Source organism: Diabrotica undecimpunctata, chromosome 1 (genome assembly GCF_040954645.1).
Source record: "Diabrotica undecimpunctata isolate CICGRU chromosome 1, icDiaUnde3, whole genome shotgun sequence".
In the NCBI taxonomy this organism is placed as follows: domain Eukaryota; kingdom Metazoa; phylum Arthropoda; class Insecta; order Coleoptera; family Chrysomelidae; genus Diabrotica; species Diabrotica undecimpunctata.
Genome location: NC_092803.1, coordinates 160,371,386 through 160,391,887, shown reverse-complemented (window position 1 = coordinate 160,391,887; position 20,502 = coordinate 160,371,386). Strand labels below are relative to the sequence as shown.

The window sequence follows — 20,502 nt, the reverse complement described above, 5'->3', positions numbered from 1 at the left end:
TCAGGGTTTTGGCTTCTCCGTCTACCAACAGGTATAACCGTGACAAGACCTGTTAAATATTTGTTTTGAACATTGTAGTCCCCTAACTCATTAAAATGAGAAATTAATCGTTGTCTTTCATTCAAAGGGATGACTTGAAAACAGTTGTAACGAATACACTTACAGTCTTCCAGTCTTCCCCGACCTCGTGAGTGGTGACACGTAATTTTTTCATTACATCTCATTTTGCCGGTTTTTCTCCGCTTTTTGACATCTCCTGGCTGATTATTTTCATTAGATATATCACTATCACTAAGATCACTTGACATTATGAATTTTCGCAAAAACAAACTAATAACTCTTAGCGATAACAGAATAAAACTGACGCTAAGATGCAAACGACAATCTACGTTTAGTTACAAGGTCGTCGGAATCTGATCGTTATTAGCCGTCAGCGCGAGGAACCTGATCGTTCTTTTCCGTTGGCTTATATCTTTCCCCTTTAATATCTTCTGTACGGTGATCGTTATTGTACAAATGAAACCATGTTTGGGTTCTTTCCAAGATAAGCTAAAATATGGCGCCAATATCTAAATTCCGACCAAAAATGGAGTCTGATCGTTCTTTCCCGTGGCCCTTCATATTTAATAAGATTAACATTGGGTTTTTAAATATTTCAAAAATAAAAAAGAAAATTCGTATTGGGATTCGAACTCACATATACCACCATGTAAACAAAACACGCAAAAAGTTGATAATTACATAAGAGTAATGTATTTTAAAATTGACAGTTCTCGGTCATACATTCTCGAGAGAGAAAGAGAGAGAAAATATATCTTCTGTCTCTCTGTTACCTATATCTTACATATGTAATGATTTTGCCGATTCACTTCCGTACAAATTTCCAACGTCGAACACGCGTATGAAAGTATAACTTCAAAAAGCAGCTGATATGTGCAATTTTTATTTATTTATTCCATAGAGCTGTTAAATTTCATTCATTCTCATGTTACTTCCATTGACCGAACACCTAATCCTAAAGCTTAATCTTCAAATTTATAAAATGAAACATGATAACATAAAATTTCGATATTAAGTTTTGGCTACAAATATGAAGCGTTTGAAATGTGCCCCAAAAACACTGAATTTAAACATGCACATGATTACCTCACGTCACGGGATACAAAGACGGCATTGTAGATAAAGTGTAATTTTTAAACATACTTGTGCAATCTAAAAAAAGGAATTTTAAAAGTTTTATTTTAAGTATAATGCCAAATATAACGATTTCTCATTTTTCTCAAAAACATACAGGGTGCGGCATTAGTGCGAGGAAGTTCAATTGCTCATTTGTCGTAAGAGATACGAAGAAAATTATTTAGGTAAAAGTTGGAATACAGATAGGAGCATACTCTAAAAATATTTTTAAATATACAGGGCTACCCATATTGACGGGGTGGAACTAACTTTTCTTTTTGGGTTTTTGAACAAACCTTCGAAAACGGGTAACAATGCGCTCCGCTCGAGTACTTTTGGCGGGTTACAATTCTAGCAGCGAACAGTGGGACGAATTGCTGAAAACGTGGCCAAAAGTCTAAATGTGTATCAATTTGGATATAAATGTGTACTGTAAGGTATCAACTTTGCTGATTACGAATTTGATGTCAAAATTAAAAAAATCAAAATAGCCGATTGAATATGGTAGACCAAATTTCATGTAATTCGGATTATTTTGACATAAATAGGTAAGCACTGCAAGTTTTTGACCTTGCTAATGTCAAATTTAAAAAATTTAAAATAGTGAATCCAATATGACATACCAAATTTTATAAAAATTAAATTATTTGCACATAAATCGGTACTGGTTTTTATTTAAAAAATTGATTTCGAACGTCTAACATTTAAAAGAGCCGGTGCCCTTTTTGCGGTTCACACTTCGGTTCAAAGTTGCTAAAAAACATTTCATTTTCTCCCTATGAGGAAGGTTTAGGGGTTAGCCCGGGGGTAGTAGTGGTAAACTATTTTGCACCCTTTTTAAGGTTTTTATCACTAACGACCGGACTAATAATAATTATCTCTAAATGATATTAAGATATTCATATTAGCAGAATTTTGTCAGAAATTTTGATAGTAAAAGTTAACCGTTTTTTATTTTTTAGTTAATTTTTTGTAAATCATAAACCGATTGCAGAACATTATCAGATAAAATACCTGTTAACAAATTATACGACTATGACTCGACATATTTTATCTGCTCGCTGCTTGGAGTGTTCAAAAACCACAGCTACAATTTAGATTTAGACTTATCGCCTTTGATGTGGGGTTTAAATCTCAATTTACTTATGTAAATAAAATAAATGGGATCGGCAACGCCATGCAAACATAAATAGAAAGATTTATTTCATTCAAGAAACTAAATTTAAAATTGCAGAATGTTTTAGAGACTTATTTTAAAAGAGTTACAACTGTTTTATAAATAAAGAAGAGATTTGTTAGGAAAGTATTTAAATAGTAAGAATTTATATTTTTAAATAATTTGTACAGTTTTGGAGCTGCTTACAGTCATCTGAGGAAAGGTTTTAATATGCGTGTCTTTTGTTGAAGAATTGTCTTAAACATTTTTATATTTTTTATGTAGTGAACATTTTGAGGTATTTCTGAATGAAAAATATGGTATGTAAGTATAGGTATATAATGTACAATAATGCTTATATCTGTAATAGACCTCATTAGTCATCTATTTTTATAACACCAAGAATAAGCACCAAATTATAAACTTATAAATTTTTTTAATAATAAATAATTCTTTTTTTAACGATGCTATTTACAGAAATATTACCGTTAATTCTACTTAACTATAATTTGGTATTCATAATTTATCTTTGTAAGTTCTCCATTAAAAAAATTATAGATATAAATCCTCTCCGCACCTGTGTTTTAATTATCAATTTATAATCTCACCAGATTAATAATAATTTTTCACTGTGATATTTTATATAATGACCTTTATGACAGTATAGGAACTGTTTAATTGTAATGCTATTAAATAAGCGGAGAACAAAACTTAGTCCTCTGGGGGTTGTTAATTCTTCATTAGGTTAATGAAAGCTAGTGGCAATTTTGTAAATGAAGTTGCCACTGCACCAATAAATAGCTCACTGTTATGGGATTATTTGAGTAACACAAAGCATCATAATAATGTGGTTAGGCACATGTAGTCAGTGTATTTAAGATTCTTTAAATGAAAATGGTTATAATGGCCATTTACCAGCCAACCACTGTGAATTACCCTTTGTACGAAAATGATATATATATATATATATATATATATATATATATATATATATAAGAAAAAAGAAGTACTTGTGACTCGTTTGGAACAAATATATAACTGTTTTGGATGGGTTGGAATCAATAAAAGGGCTATTGGTTAACTATTTTTTTATTCTCGAGCTTTCAATTGTGTTTACAATTATTATCAAGAGCTAAAAAATACAAAATACTTACAAGGTTAAACTAAAAAGAAAAAACAATTTTTGTTAACTTACCAAATAAAAATTAGTTTAGTAAGTAAAAATTACTGCTAATACATCTTTAAAATATTTAATATAAAAATGTTTTAATCCAATAAATGTTTCTCCGAAAATTTTTATAATTTTGAAAACATTTTTTTTTAATACAAAAATAATTGAATTTATAAATAAGTTCAAATAGCAACCAATTACAAATAGCCTCAATGTCATAAATGCCAACATAAAATTTTTATTTTTGACAATTATATTGCCAAAAGTAAAATTTCGATTAAACATTCTTTTTTGTTTAGTAACAAAAAGAAGAAGATTTATTCACCTTTGACAGATGTCTGAAAGAATGTAACAGATATATGGAGAATTAAATATGACTTTTACAAGTTTTATATATAAATCATAAAGAAAGAATATAATTATAAATTTTGCTTAAATTTTGAATTTTTGATCTTTTGTTTAAATTATTATCACTATTGCTAATACAAACCATTTCCAAAAAAGTCCTTTTAAATTTATTTTATTTTAAGAAACAAGTAGAACATTCAAAATTAGATCTTGATAAAGATAAAACTAACTGCTAAATTGTTGCCCATTTTTGCCGCCATACTTTATCAAGATATAATTTTTTAAACTAACAAAATATAGTAGCTACTTTACGTACCATCCAGATGGAAATGTCCATGGTGAAACTGCTGTCATCGTGAAAAACGACATAAAGCCTTGTGAACTATATAGATATCAAAAAGATCACATCAAGGCTACAAGGATCGTAGTAGATGATAAGACAGGAAAAATTAACTAATTAGAACTGTATCGTCCACCTAAATTTAATAACAAGAATAACAATATAAACATTTTCTCCAAACACTAGCTAATAGATTAGTAACAGGCTGACTATAATATAAAAAATACAATCTGGGGCTGGCGACTAACAACAACATAAAATTAACCGGAGAATCTATAAAATGATCAACGTACTCTAATAAAATGCCAGACCTTCTAGAGTTCTACATATCAAACAACTTCAGAAAAGAATTAGCACAGTAACAAACCTACAGGTATCTTTAAAAACACCAACTGAGGTAAAGAATGCTCTAAGAGAATTCACACAGAATGTACAAAAATGTGCCTATTGGCTACGCCACAACGTATTCCAGCAACTCACAAAGAACATTGCCCAGTCATAGTAAAACAAAAAATAGCTGGAAAAAAAGGCAATAAAAGAGAACCCAGAATAATAAGAACAAATTTAATAAAGCCGCAAGTGAATTACAAAAATTTATACAAATGCTTACCAATTAAAATATACAAAACCGCTTCGAATAATTGTCTTCATCAATTAACAAGGAATGCTCACTCTGAAAAGCCACAAGATACCTGAAGAATCCTATAAAGTCAATATCACCAGTCATAAACATCGCTGGACAATGGACACAAAATAGTGCTGAAAAAGCAAAGGCATTCAGTGAGTATTTAGCAAAAGTATTCCAACCATATAATTTTGTATTAAGCTCCACAGAAACGCAAGATATATGGAGGATCTTAGACGAGCGGGTCCAAATAGAGTTAATAATAGAGAAATTTACACACAGAGAATTAAAATGAAAACAGTATGGAAAGAATTGGCCTGAAAAAATTTTCTGGCGGAAATCTTATAACGGCGGAAGTCATACAAAAGTTACCCAGTAAGAGTATGCGTTGTTTCCTGTAGGTATTTGATGCTACTTTAAGACTTAGTTAATAAAAATAGCGAAAGTCATTTTGGGGTCGAAGCCAGGTAATAAACCTAAAAAAAATACATTAATTAGGCCAATCAGTCTATTACTAATTCTATCCAAAATATTAGACAAAATTGGTATTAAAAAGACTTTAACCCACCCTAAAACACAAAAATCTTATCCGATTACCAGTTTGGTTTCCGTCGCGAGCATAGCACTATTCAATAGGTTCACTGAATTGTAAAACAAATCTACGATCTAGAAAATAAACGATAGTCTTCAGCAGATTTTCTGGATATAAGTTCGGCATTTGCTAAGGTCTGGTACACCGGCCTACTCTATAACATCCTAAAGCATCTACCGCATAGATTATATGGAGTGCTATAATCTTAGCTAACCAACAAATACGTTCTAGTTATACACCAAGAGGAATACACTGACTCGTACCTTGTTGAATTAGGTGTAACCCAAGGCAGTGTTCCTGGACCTATGCTTTACCTACTATACACCATGTATTTCCCAAAAACACACTCAATGACAGTAGGTACATTCGCGGATGATACTATAATATTAGCATCACATCAAAATGCAAATTCTGCTACGAAAAATTTGCAGAAGTGTCTTAATAGACTCGAACTTTGAACAAACGGAAAAAAACCACATCCAAGCACGTAACCGTCACAATGAAAAGAAATACTTGCTCACCAGTTACAATGAATGGTTTACAGCTTTAACCAACAAATGATAATACTTGCATCGAGTCCAGTAATCAAGTACTAGAAATCTAAGAAGAAAGTTGAAACTATGGTAAAACAAGATGTTTTAAAAAAGTTAGGGTAACAATATAAAAAATATAAGTTATTACTCATCAATAACCGTAGTTGAAGCTTAACCTTTCACGATCTGATTGGCTGGAAATGCTTATCTACTTCCAATCATTGCCAATTTTTAAACTACACACATTAATGTCGGTCCGTACTCCTTTTTTTAACAGGCAGTGTTAATAAAGTTTGTTTGAGGCGTTAGTTTTTATTCATTCTTGACAGGTCTCTCGGTATTAACTATTTTTTATACATATTGAAATTATATCGCCTTTACGATGCCGTTTTGCCCAAACTGTACCAAGTAGGATTCTTCTTAAGGTGTTTCTTTCGGCCGAAAAGTTATGATGAATTATATTTAATATTTGTTTCGTATTTTAACTTGAATAAATATAAAAAAGTGTAAATATTTTTATTTGTTTTATAACATAATAAATAATAATATTTAAGGTACATATCTTACAAAAAGGATGCGAAATAAAATAAGTAGATAATGCGTTGTCGATCAATGGGATATAAGACAGGAATAGGAAAAAAAATTGATACAATTAAACAGCATAAAATTTTTTTTACTGCTATAGTGTACATAGCACAGACATTTTATGTTATCTTATATAGCCGACGTTGCAATATACATTATTGTCTAATAATAATAACAGAGATAATTATTAGTTTTTTTGAACAAAAAATATATTTAAATTAAGGAAAATGCATTTAGATGATAAATCTGAAAATCATATTTTTCAGCTGTTATTTTATTATTAACATGTTAATATTCATGTATTAGTCTTTTTTGTACATTAAATTGGTAATTGTCAGAAATATTTCAAAATGATGTCTTAATGATATTATCTTTTTAATTAAATTTTTTACTCTTTGTTTAATTAAACTTTTTTGTCAAAACCGACATATACTCTAGACATACCAGAAAAATATATTTCTACTTACTATTTAAATATTGCCTAGTTTATTTCATATTATTATATGTACTAGATGTAGCTCTTTTTAAAGACTTTCTAGCGCTATCAAAACCGGAGGTTGCTATGTTATTTTTCGTGTCATGAAACATTCCCTCGAGTTCGTTATACATGTTGAACGTTGCCAGTTGCCACATATATATCACAATACACCTCTCACATTGTTTATCACTTTGTTAACGATGTTTTCATTGTGTCCATTATTCTCCATTAGTCCATTTGTACAGTCTAGACCGGTTGATGGACACGTCACGCAGAACCAAATTCGACAAACTTTTCATATCAAATCGAATATAATGGAAAAAGTACACAATAAAATCTAATGGGAAATATTTGTTGTTCATAACATTCTTTTGGGTAAAATTGAAATGATACTAGAAATAAAATAATAAAAAATATAGTGTGGACAATTTTAAATCCATATTTATTACTTTCTTAGATTTCTTTTTGTAAATTATTAAAATAATTTAAAAATATGCTAAAGTTTTCAAAACTTAAACTCATGAAAACTTTTTTCAAAATTGATTTATTTCAACTGGAATATTTTAATAAACTTAAAAACCAAAAGCTAAAATCCACGCTGGAACTGTTTTAAGATTGTATTATATAAAATTTTATATGTGTGTTTTTTACCATAAAACAATTTCGATTCTTATGTCGACTTTTATGACGATAAAACCATTTAATATTTTGTCATATCAGTCAAAAACAACAGGAACTAAATAAATTAAATTAAATTTGTTATATTTCTAATCATATATAACAACAATATTTTTTTGTAAAAACTGACTTTTAAATCAATATAACTACCGTCAGTTAGTAAAACAAAATTGTGGAAATTGGCAAAAAAATTAGGATTAGTTTGTTTTATCTATTCTCAGGTCAGATAACGAGGATATTAATATTTAAACAAATATGTAGATTTTCTCCATATTTATTTAAATAAAATCCAACAAATTTGAAAATGCTATGTATTTGGACATGAATTTTAATTAAAATTGAGTTTTCAAATAAATAAAAACGGGTTTGACGAAATTGGCTCTGTTCGAGGAAAATCGACCGACCGGTCCAGTCCGTCCCCGCTTGGGTCATATTGTTGCCGTTTGTGTTGATTTTGCTCTGTCTTTGTTCAGCTTGCACGGAGCATGATAGTGAGTATATGTCATCATCATCACCATATAGATCTACAGGATGTCCCTAAAGAAAGTCAAGCAGAGAAATTACCTTAATCGAAATCTCTAATGCTACTCTTTGTAAAGAGAGTATGTAATGACATTAACATGATATATATTTTACTACATCATGTACAATTAATATTTTATTAGGTTTTTACTATTTTTGGTTTAAAAGAGTTAAACAGTTATCGAAAATTAAATAGTGGAATTAGGTCGAGATGAGAAGTTCAACATTGTTGCCAAACTTATTGTTTATATTTGACCTGTCGTCCTTTTAGTATTTTAAAAATGTGCTAAGACACTGTGCTAATGTGCTAAATTTGGGCGAATTAGTTTAAATGGCAAATTACTATTTCTTATTAAGAATAAGTCACAATTTGACTTAAACTAATATAAATAAATGCAAAACACTAATACAAAAATTTATTTATGCTTTGTATTAAAAATCGAGTTTTGAAATAGAAATCGTAACGTCAAAATAGATTAATTTTAAAGTAAAATTGTGGTTTATTTTTAGGTCAAGTTGTGGCTTATTCCCAATAAAAATTGTAAACTGTATTAAGATGCTACAAGAAAAAAGCTTCGGAAAAATGGCATCGTCGCTTTAGCCTCGTGGATATTCTAATGGGATATTGCTCTGTAGACATAGCCAAGGGTCATTGTTGTTTCTAAAAGTGTACTTGTAATTCAACTTGAGTACTCATGTTAGCATATAGCGCAAAAAAATAAAATGGACAGAAAATTACGTCTGTTAATTAAAAAAAATATGATTTGGCATTTTTTAAATAATATCTTTGAAACACTATTTTTGTTTATTTATTTTAAAAGTGTGAGTATAGAATTAGTTATTTAAAAATGAAATAAAATAAAAAATTTATTCCAAAATTATACAAACAGTAATAAAGTCAATCGGAAACACTCTGGTTTCAATCGTTAGAGTATCGCCGATATGATTTTGATTTTTGTCTGTTCAGTTAAAACATAATGTGAGTTATCTTTGTTAGATATCTCGCTAATTTTATTATACCCACCATAAATTTTTTGCGTACCAATGTTATAATGAGAGGATTTCATGATGAGGGGACACTAGGAGAAAATTTGATTGTGATCTTTGTCTGTATATAAGATTAGATTATATATATATATATATATATATATATATATATATATATATATATATATATGTATATATATAATCTAATATATAATAAATATAATGTTATATATATATATATATATATATATATATATATATATATATATATATATATATATATATATATATATTATATATATATACATATATTAGGACGCCGAACATATAAAAATAAACGGTGAAAGGAACACAACTCGCCAAACTTTCCGTGCATGAATTGATATCGATAGACTGTTATAACGTTATTTCTGTATACCTCGCATCTTCAGACAGTCGGGAAGATACAAACTCAAATACGGAAAGCCAGCGAATGTGTCCTGCAGTTTTCACCATTTTAGTGTAATTTTGTAAAAAGCGCCACCTATTTTTTAGCCTTAAACAAAAATTACTATCGTTTTTTGTCTGTTTGAGCTGTGCGAAATGTGTATAAATTTACAAATTTCAAAAAATTGGACGAATTTTGTTGCTTTCGCCATTTATTTTTATATATTCGTCGTCTCAATTCATCAAAGCCGTAGCAAAGCTCTTGCTGAAATTTGTAAATCTTTTACACACACACCTATAATATATATATATATATATATATATATATATATATATATATATATATATATATACATATATATATATATATATATATATATATATATATATATATATATATATATATATATATATATATATCAATCAGGGTGTAACATTCGTTATTTTCGACAAGTAGTAGGTGTCTACCTTTTGTAGACACATTTTGTTAACTATTCTAGGAATAAGAGAACATCCACAGCAGCTTTAATTAAACAAACAGTAAACCCAGAGAACCGAACTATTGTACAGTTTAACAATGCCAGCCACTTAAATGAATTTTTTAAAATTTAAAAACTCTTTTAAATGTAAAAGAAACATTCATCGTATTTTTAGTTTAGTTAAAACAGATGACCAAAATGTATATCGTGATAATGTACGTGAAGTATTAATATAATCGTTTGTCTAAAGGTAATTTCTTTGGATCATTTTCGTCGGGACATTCGGTATAATTTGAGTTTATAGGCAAGGATATAAGTTATTGATTGAACAAGAGGTCAAACGGTAGTTACTCTCGTACACTAACGTTGAGGACGGAACACAACAGTCACTCATCTATTCATGTATTTGGATTCATATTTCATTCATTTATATTGAATATATACAATGAAGGTTATTATTGTACAAATAAAATAAAGTTATATGATTTATAAGTATGTTGGTATTGCTATTACATCAAATTAGAATACACGTGTGGGTTAATATTTTTAAATTTCCCGACTCAATTTAGGAAAGAAATTCGGAGTTTTACAAAAGAGGCCGTTAGGACAATTACGTTAGGTTTTTACTTTACACAACTCTATAGAGGATTTGACAGTTGAAATGTGTAGTATAAGATATTACAAAAAGACTCTCGACTAGGGATTCACCAATTTTTTAGTGGAACTATTTTTAAATAAATAATCAAAACACCAAACTCATTATTTTGCTAATATCTTAAAAACTTGTTTACTTAGAGATTTGATGTCAACAGACAACTTTTTCTAAAAGGTACACAAAATTTGATATGCTAACTTAAAATCGGATGACAAACAAAAAAGTAATTGCAAAATTAACAACAAAATCGCTGTTTTTTATTATCTATACTTTTATTTTTTTTCTAATAATAATAATACTTTTTTTAATATCTATTAAAATTTGCTTAAATGAACCTGAACTTGGGGGTCTTACTGTGTTTAAATTGTGTGTAAAAGATGGGCCAGATTGGTTAAATAGTTTTTGCCAAACTTTGTTTATAATATTTTTTGAAAAAAGAACTAATTTCTAAGGTTGATCCAGATAATTTATGGATTGTAATATGGACTGAAAGGATCTTAAGTTTAATGAAAATAATTTTATGTACACAAAATTTTTTAATAACAAATAGCACTTTTTAAGCTTATAAATATTTACAATAACTTTTTAGAATTTAGTTAAAATTAAATGGCAAAATATTCGGAAAACTGGATATAAAACACAACTTTTTAAAAACGAAAAAAAGTTCTACGTCCCTAAGAAGCCAAGTTAGCTATTTTTTTTTAATTACTCTTACGTTAATTAACAACATTAAGGTCTGAAATTAATCAATATTTTATAAGAAAAGTCAAAAGTTTTTAACAAAACTTTTAGCAAACAAATTGATTGAAAATTGTATAGACAGAAATGTTGCAAAAGAGGGTACTTTGTGTTTCGACTAGAGTAAAAGGAGTGACGGCAGCGTCTGAAGGGTCAGCAGAGCTCTTTAAAAAATCCAACACAGTTTCAAAATAGATCGGTCGGAAAAAATGGCGTATCTTAGGCTCCACTGGACCAAATTTGCTATTTCTTTTTTTAAACTGGGATAGAAGATTAACATAATAAGATTTATTATATATGTATTGCAAAATTATCCAAAACAAAGCAGCTAATGAGTATGGGATAAACAAATCTTTCTGAAGTCGCCTGTTTACTGTTATTTTTTTATTTATTTGTTTAAAATATAAATATATTAAATATATGTTATGTATAAACACTACTAAATTGTTATTTATACATAATTTTCCATATACTGTTCAAATTATTAAATTTGAACAGTTTTTTAGTATAAAAAATTATTAAGTAATTGTACAAACGAAAACCGTAAATTGTGCACTTTAAAATATTACGACCTAAGTTAAATTGTTTTAATAAAATATTGATATTAAGAAAGATACAGGGTGTTAAAGTGCAAATTTAAAATTATATTTTTCGCTATAACTTTCATGTTTGTAAAGATTTATGCATAAAAATTAACAACTGGGTACTTTGAAATATGAGAAATTATAATTTGATGCACACTTTGATGTAGCTGATAGAGGGCGCCACATATACTACATATGTGGCATAAATTTGCACTTAACTTTTTTGCTCTTTGAGTTACCTGTATTTGTAACGAAAAATAGAATGACAAAAACAGAATAATAGGATTTTGCATCAAACATTTTACGTTTTATGTTAAATTAAAGTCATAATTAAAACATTTTGTTTACAAACCAAATTAAGAAAATTTCTTAATTTAATAGTTAAACTAAATAAGATAACTTTTTGTCAAAGTAAGTGTTGGATATGTCCACCATTTTTTTTAATTTATTTGTCAATATATTACATAAAAGATCGTCTCATATTAAATAGCATCATTGGTTCTAAAGAAACTGCTGCAGTATTTATTTCTTCCCATAGTTGGTTGCGATTGTTTATGGAATTCTTATAGACACGTTGTTTTAATACGCCCCATACACCAAAATCAAGCGGATTAAATTCTGGGCTACGTGGTGGCTATAATGTATAATGGATTAATATATTCTTTTGGATACATCTCCAAACCTTATGGTATATTATGGAACTTCATCTTATTTGTCGCAGAGAATAAATAATGTATTAAACTGTGATGTATCTGATTTATTGGTTACTTATATAAACACGGAATAACCTATCGATGACATTACTTATTCATATATTTACGTTACAGCTTACGAATAACTTTAATTACATCTCTAACAAATTGTCTATTATGATTAACTGACGAACTAATATTATGCTGAACTAAATTACCTGTGTGTTTACTATATTTATAATAATATCGGTTATTAGGCCAACGATGATGTTTTTGTAAAAATGCTGAGTCTTTAAGTTTAGATTGGTAGCAAAAGTATTATAAAACAAGACACATCTGTGTTATTCAATACCTGGGTTTAAGTTTCTAATTGTCCTAATAAAAATGGGTAAACAATTTACGTAATGAATAATTAGTATTCTTTTGGGATTTTTTATAAATTAAATAATTATATCAATATCTCACCACATTGCCAAGGAATATGACTGCTACGAGCAATCCAACGTTCAGAACAGTTATATTTAAGTATGTTCTCACTGCCTTCTCTCTAGAATGTGGTGGTGTACCATCTTACATAAACCACATACTTTGGGTTTTCAGCATTTTACAATAGGGAAAAAGTAATACAACGCCAGTAGGTATAAAAACTTGAGAAGCGATAGAAAAGGGAAATTGTAAACATGATGACGGCCAACGTCTGAATACGGACACGGCACCTAAAGAAGAAGATGAAGAATATTTTCTTCAATAAGACATTTAGCAGCCATAACAAAAATTTTGTAATGTTACATTATTATCTTTGAGTTGTTATAATAAGAATAAACTGTGAATTATGCTTATCTACAGGTATTCAGTGCTTTACTGCACAAATATTGCAACTAAGAGCTATTAAGCAACTGACTTATAAAATGGTAATATCTCGAAAACGGTTAAATTTTGAGGTTACTAACAAGTATACATTTTCCTTGTAAAAATAATGTATCTTTAATATTTTTTAACATAAATAGAGCTAACTAAGAGTAAAAAAGTTAAGCGCAAATCTATGCTACATATGTGGCATATGTGGCGCCCTCTATCAGTTACATTAAAGTTTGTATAATATTATAATTTATCCTGCTTTAAAGCATCCAAATATAAATTTTTGTCCAAAAATATTCACAAACGTAAATGTTATAGCGAAAAATAGAATTTTCAATTTCCACTTTAACACCCTGTATCTTTTTTAATATCAACATTTTATTAAATCAATTTGGCCTAAATCGTAATATTCTAAAGTGTAGAATTTACGGTTTTCGTTTGTACAATTACTTAAGGACCACCCTGTATAATATTATATTATATATTATATATTATAAATTATAACTTCTTAAATATCTTATATGTAAATTTGACATAGCATATGTATGTTTATATGCAACACACCTCAACACTGCCTGGACACATTAAAACAAATACTCTCTGCTTATTCACAACAATCGAAAATGCGACAATATACTTTTTAAACATCCAGAGAAATACCCAAGCCAAAAAGAAATTCACAATTTTTGAAGAAATCAAATTTCAACGCCAGCTACTCATAACAAAAATGCTGGATGGATTGAAGACACAACGAACAACTGTCAGCATTACAATAATATTCTTTACGAACCCTTTACCACTAAAGAAGTCTCAAATACCATCAAAGAGCTTTATAACTGACAATTTTGAGTGTTCATAAGTGTTTGTCAAATATTGAATAATTAGGATATCTCTAATCCGCAAGAGAATACGATCATTTCATTTACAGGTAACCACTTATCTAATACCAAAGGATCAAAATAACATACAAGATCCAGCAAAGTAACTCAATTACTTATCTTCCGACTTTGTATGAATTGGTCACATCCTGTGTAGCTCGGCGTATCCACCAACACTGTGCTTTATACAATATCATAGGGCCTTAACAGAAAGGATGCGCTACGGGTTCTATGGGTTGCAAAGAACAACTTATTATCAATTCAGTCATTTCTAACCCGGAATACACCAAAAAGGAACCTTTTTACTGCCTTCATTGACTACAAGAAGGTCTTTGATTCAGTGCCGCATCAATAGCTTATCTATACATTGAAAATATATACCGTTCATACTAATATCGTGACCTTTTTAAAACATATAATGACGGTGGGAAAGACTAAAATTCACATTAAAATACCTGGTGAAAATAATATCAAAACTGAAGAGCGACGAACTCTATAGATGAACTACTATCACTATTATCTCGGCTACTGAACTTCACTGACTGAGGTATACTTTGTGACGAATCTTTATCATCTGTTGTATATGGACGATTTGAAATTAATAGCTTCCACTCGGAACCACCTTGATCAGGTGCTAAAAACTGTAGAAACTTTCTTAAATGATAGTAGTATGCACTTTGGACTAGACAAGTGCCGTATATTAATTATAGTTAGAGGAAAGATTTAGCCCGAAGGTTTTGATGTGCAAGATGGCCAAAACATCGAAGCAATGGGTGAAAATGATAATGTAAAAATATCTCTGAGTAAAGCAATCACGAAAAAATGACCATAATCTAATGAAAACCGAACTAACTTCTGACTTCTGAGTTTAGGCGAAGAATAAAGCAGCTAAATCAGTCATATCTTTGTTTAAGGAGTTTTTTTGGTTAAGCAAAAATTTGTTTAAGGCGTTAAATATATACGCCTGTTTCACGCTTAGCTACCCATTTTGTATTATAAAGTGATCAAAAACAGATAAAAATCATACTTTTCAGTGGAAAGTACGAACACTTCTCAAAAAGGCACAAAAACACCATCCACGCAGTGAAGTGGACAGAAAAACATTACCGCGATATCAAGGGGGAAGAGGACGTATGCCCATAGGTAAGCAACTGGATAAAGAGGTTGCTAATTTAGGAACTTATTCTCTGTTGCAAGCTAAGACATCTACTTTACATCGACCAATTTGCGCAGCAGATAATACAACGTCGCTTAAACTGAAGGAACTTTTTTTTTAAATGAATATAAAAATGGTTTAAGAAATAAATCAAATATTTATTGTTGTGTCACCACAAACAGTTACAAAAAATAGACAATACAAAGATACTATATTAATAGTTACAAGGATTTATACCAAAATAATAAGAAGGAAAACTTACTATGTCTTAATTGTTTACAAACTCTGTTTACCAGTGAGAGATGCTACGAAACTTACAAAAAAATTGTTACTGCATGGAGGTTATGCTTCTTAAAAAAAAACAAAGCAAACCTAATATCAAAAATAATAAAACTAAGCTATCATGTAAACATTAAATTTTGAAACAGAATAATATGACAGCTATGGTCACACCATAAAATTTACAATATTAATTATTACATTTTTAAATTGTATGAAAGCAATTATTATCATTACAAAAATGTCTATTTGTTTTTACTTGTAAACTGAACCTCACTAGACCTTAGACTTTCTGGAAGAACTGGGGTGCATCAATGGTCTGGAATGACGACCACAAACAAAGGTTGAAATGGCACTATGGCTTAACTTTATACAAAACAGCAATAGGTACAACTGGATGCAATGGCAAAATTTCAAAACTCACTTTAACTAACTATTAATTGAACTGCTACTCATTTTCCCATAAGAAAAAGGACGAAGATATTACAAATTTGAAGAAAAATTTGGACAAACGCTAAAGTCAACCGCTCACGACAACAATCTTAGCGAGATTGTTCTAATTATCTTTCCGGTAAAACCTTCTCGACCACTAAATGGGTGTTTATTTCAAACGCAGTATCAAGTGGCTTTCGATCAAAGAAAAATATCAAAGAATTACTCGTCCGTGGTAGAAACAAACTCTAAAAATGTATTTACATTAACTCGCGACGCAAAAAGGATTAAAAATACATTTTGGGTATTTTGACTTGTACGAAAGTAAAGAGAAATACACTGAAATTATTCTTCGATACTTTAGCAAATAAATTTCAATATATTTCAATATATATTTTAAATAATTTGCAAATCGGTAAAAGAAATAAAATTAGACTTACTCACAATCAATTGTCAACCAATCATTATCTAAAAATTCATGTACCGGAATCGTTTAATTTACTTTGTACTGTTTGACCTGAAGATGCTTTGCAAAGTGTAGAAAGCGAAACCGGTTGTTTTGGTAGTAAAATTAAATTGATTGTGAGTAAGTCTAATTTTATTTCTTTTGCCTATTTGAAATGGAATCACACAAGCAACACATTCATAATTTGCAAATGCTACACATTGACGTTCACAACCTATTCATTGATTTCAAACAGGCCTACGACTCAATTAATAGACAAAAGGTATATAAAATATTACATGGCCTCAACATCCCCCAAAAATACATCTGACTGGTAAAAGCAACAATGGACTCGTCAACAAGAACTTCCAGAGTACACAATTAGCGCACTGGGAATCTTTATGATAAATAAAGGAATGGCTACTTTCAATAGACAAAGGATTACAACAAGGATCTGGGCTGATACTGGTACTATTCCATCTGACTTATGAATAGGTGATAAGACAGCTAAATATAAGAAGAAGTAACCTCCTAACAAATAACTCAATACAGATTTTTGCCTATGCTGATGACAGTAGCATCATGTTTCGCAGAACAAAAGGGGCGGCAGAAATATATTCATCATTAAAAACAGGGTCAGAGGAGACTAGACTAGAAATAAATATTCAAAAGACAAAAAAACTAACACAGGCAAGAGCTAGGGTAAACAGACGAGCAGTTGAATTAGAGAACGATATTGAAACGGCTACAAACCTATTATCAGACCAATAGTATGATATACATGCGAGACATGGGTGATGACAGAATACACAAAACGATGTGACGGGTAGCTCTTTCGAGGCGACAGACTCAGTAAAACACAGGTTGAAATAAAAATAAATCTTTTAATTCTAACGTATGTACAAAAATAAAAATAAAATATATTCTATATCCCCGCCTGGATCCCGCGAGAGTGGATTCCCCGGCGGACGTCTGTAAAAGAAAAATTATTATTACTAACAGAAAATGAAATACGCGAATTCGATCGCACGCAGACTTATACTCGCGTCCACTTCAGTCCAGCGGAAGCGCCAAACGCACTCGCAATCAAAATATTCGATTGTGCTGATCCACGTTATACTCTGAGTCAGAGTTGACGGTAACGTTCAATCCACTATACCCACGAGTTTTGCTTGATTAAGGACAAAGCATAATCCTTACTTTCTGAAAAGTGCTTAAATCAATCTGTGTACATATACGTATTTTTTTTTTAAACTTTTTTCATAGGTAATTAGTATACGTCTTTGCAAAGAAAATAAGCCCATGAATATTGACATTTATTCAGTCAAATTATTGTTTTCATAGAAATTATTAGCCCCTTAAAAAAAAACAAATTAAATTTCCCAAAAGATATTTAACCAATCTGGCCTATCTTTTTAACGAAATTCAAATAAAATAAAACGCTTTATTTCAGGCACATTTACATTTTAATAAATATTGAAGAAGGTCTTAACGATATTTAAAAACAGCGATTTTGTTTTTCATTTTGTAATAACTTTTGCGTAACCGATTTTAATTTAGCATATCTCATATCTAACAAATTTTAAGTTATCAGCAAAATAATGAATTTTTAGTTTTGATATATATTTAAAAATAGTTAACCTAAATAATTGGAAAAAAATTGGAGAGAAATTACATGGGAGTCTTTTTGTAATATCTCATGCTACACATTTTAACTGTCGAACCCGTCTATACAGTTGTGGCTAAAAAAGGTTTATTTTTTACTAACTTGATTGATTTACCTGTCGGTTTTCTTTAAATTGCAAGAGAATATAAAAGAATTATACTGACAATTATACCTTACACATAACTAATACGAATAACTTAACCGATATGAATAATATATACAGATAAAACACCTTAAAGAATTTTTGAGTTCAGGAAACATGAGGATACAAAAAGAAAGATTTAGGAATATATGATTTCTTTCTTATGTTATATCTGCCATATAGTTTGGCTATCACCATGACCAAACTTGAGGTTTTTGCTGCAGAATAGTTAAGAAGACTTTACAATAAACCTGTTCCTGATTTTTTCGAACTAGAATATATTTTTTCTCTCAATACCTCTCAATTATCCCAAATTTTTTCGCATAATTAATTGAAGTAATAGTCATGTATCTCCAAGTAGAACAAATACAAACGAATTATAAAAAGCGCAATGTGAGTAGTAAGATGTAGTAAAATAAGTAAGGCAGAAACGACTTATACGGTCACCGTATAAGAATGAAGAAAAAACAATTTACCGATAATTGCACTAGACATTATTATAACATTTTGAGAGTCTTCTCATTTCTATAAATTTTTATTTTAAGCTTTCAAAATGTAAAATTTAATTAGTTAAGAGCAAAACATTTAATTATTCTTATGAGGCATTCTTAAAAATTGATTTAAAAACACAACAAGTCCTTCGTTTGTCGAGTTACAAACTTTACCAATCGATAAAAAGTTTTCTTTTTGAAAAGCGCAAACAAAAACTTTTGTCCCATCGTTGATCCGCAAGCTCATTTTAGAGATTGAAATCTTAAAGTCAAACAATATCCATTTAGAAACTTTTTTTAACAATTCTAATTATTACTTTTTATTATAATTCTGTTTTGGAAAGGGGAAAGGTTTGCAGAGCTTGAAAATAGACAATTAAAAATTTGTATGTATCTGGAAAATCATAAGTCATTATTGATTTACTCCTTATATGGGAAGTGATTTTTTAGTTTTAAAAAATAAACAAAGAAGAAAATAAAAAATTTATAAGAAATGCTTAGTGATGCTCTCTAGAAATTTGTCTTTGTTTTGCATTTGTAGCCCCATACTACAACTAAGATTTACATTGACAGATTTTCTTTTATCTTAAATGCCCGTACAAGCATTTCAGAGATTAATTTTAATTAATATAGACTATAGTTTGATTCTTTGTTTAAATTCAATTCAAAGTTGGACATATTTCTTTTGGTTATTTAGTGTTAAAATTAATCCCCTTTCCAGTGTGACAGCTGGGTAAATAACTTTTGGACATTTGGAAACTCCTGCACAACGGATTTCTGCGGATTAACAGAACTCTCCTCAGGTCTTTCAGATTCGAAGTAATTCATATCTTTCACCTCTTAACACATTACTCAAGTATTATATTTCGTTTTTTTACAGTTTGTGGTTAGTAATTCTATTCGTATATATATATACGAATAGAATATATATATATATATATATATATATATATATATATATATATATATATATATATATATATATATATATATATGTATATATATATATATATATATATATATATATATAATATACTTATATATCCCAAAGGCATCTTCTATTTTCCGTTTTAGAGTCCATTGTCCAACTTTCACATCAATAGAGATAGAACAATTTTATCATCAGATCATCCAGCTCTAGATCAAGGTCAGATCTTGTAGAAAGTGTTTTGATATTTACGAGTAGTTTCCTTGCTTAATAGATCTTTTTGGATTATATTAACTGCAGATATATTTTATATTCCCAAATTTAGTCGCTTTACCAAATTTATTAAATGTTGTATTGTAACTACCTTCTTACTAGGACGATATTAGCAGCGTACTTGATCTTGTCTATGCTGGTTTCGTTGACATTAACTCCATCCTGGACCCCTCCTATGCTTCTCTGAAT

At 29.4% G+C, this 20,502-nt stretch overlaps 1 protein-coding gene across 1 annotated transcript in view; it reads left to right on the top strand.

Moving 5' to 3' along the window:
* The window catches only part of bma (SCY1-like protein bma), a 405,563-nt gene that overhangs the window by 370,488 nt on the left and 14,573 nt on the right, over nucleotides 1-20,502 (top strand). Inside the window, exon 15 of the mRNA XM_072524851.1 lies at nucleotides 8,156-8,173. Coding sequence (XP_072380952.1) covers nucleotides 8,156-8,173 — 18 coding nt within the window. The remainder of the gene's footprint in view (nucleotides 1-8,155; nucleotides 8,174-20,502) is intronic.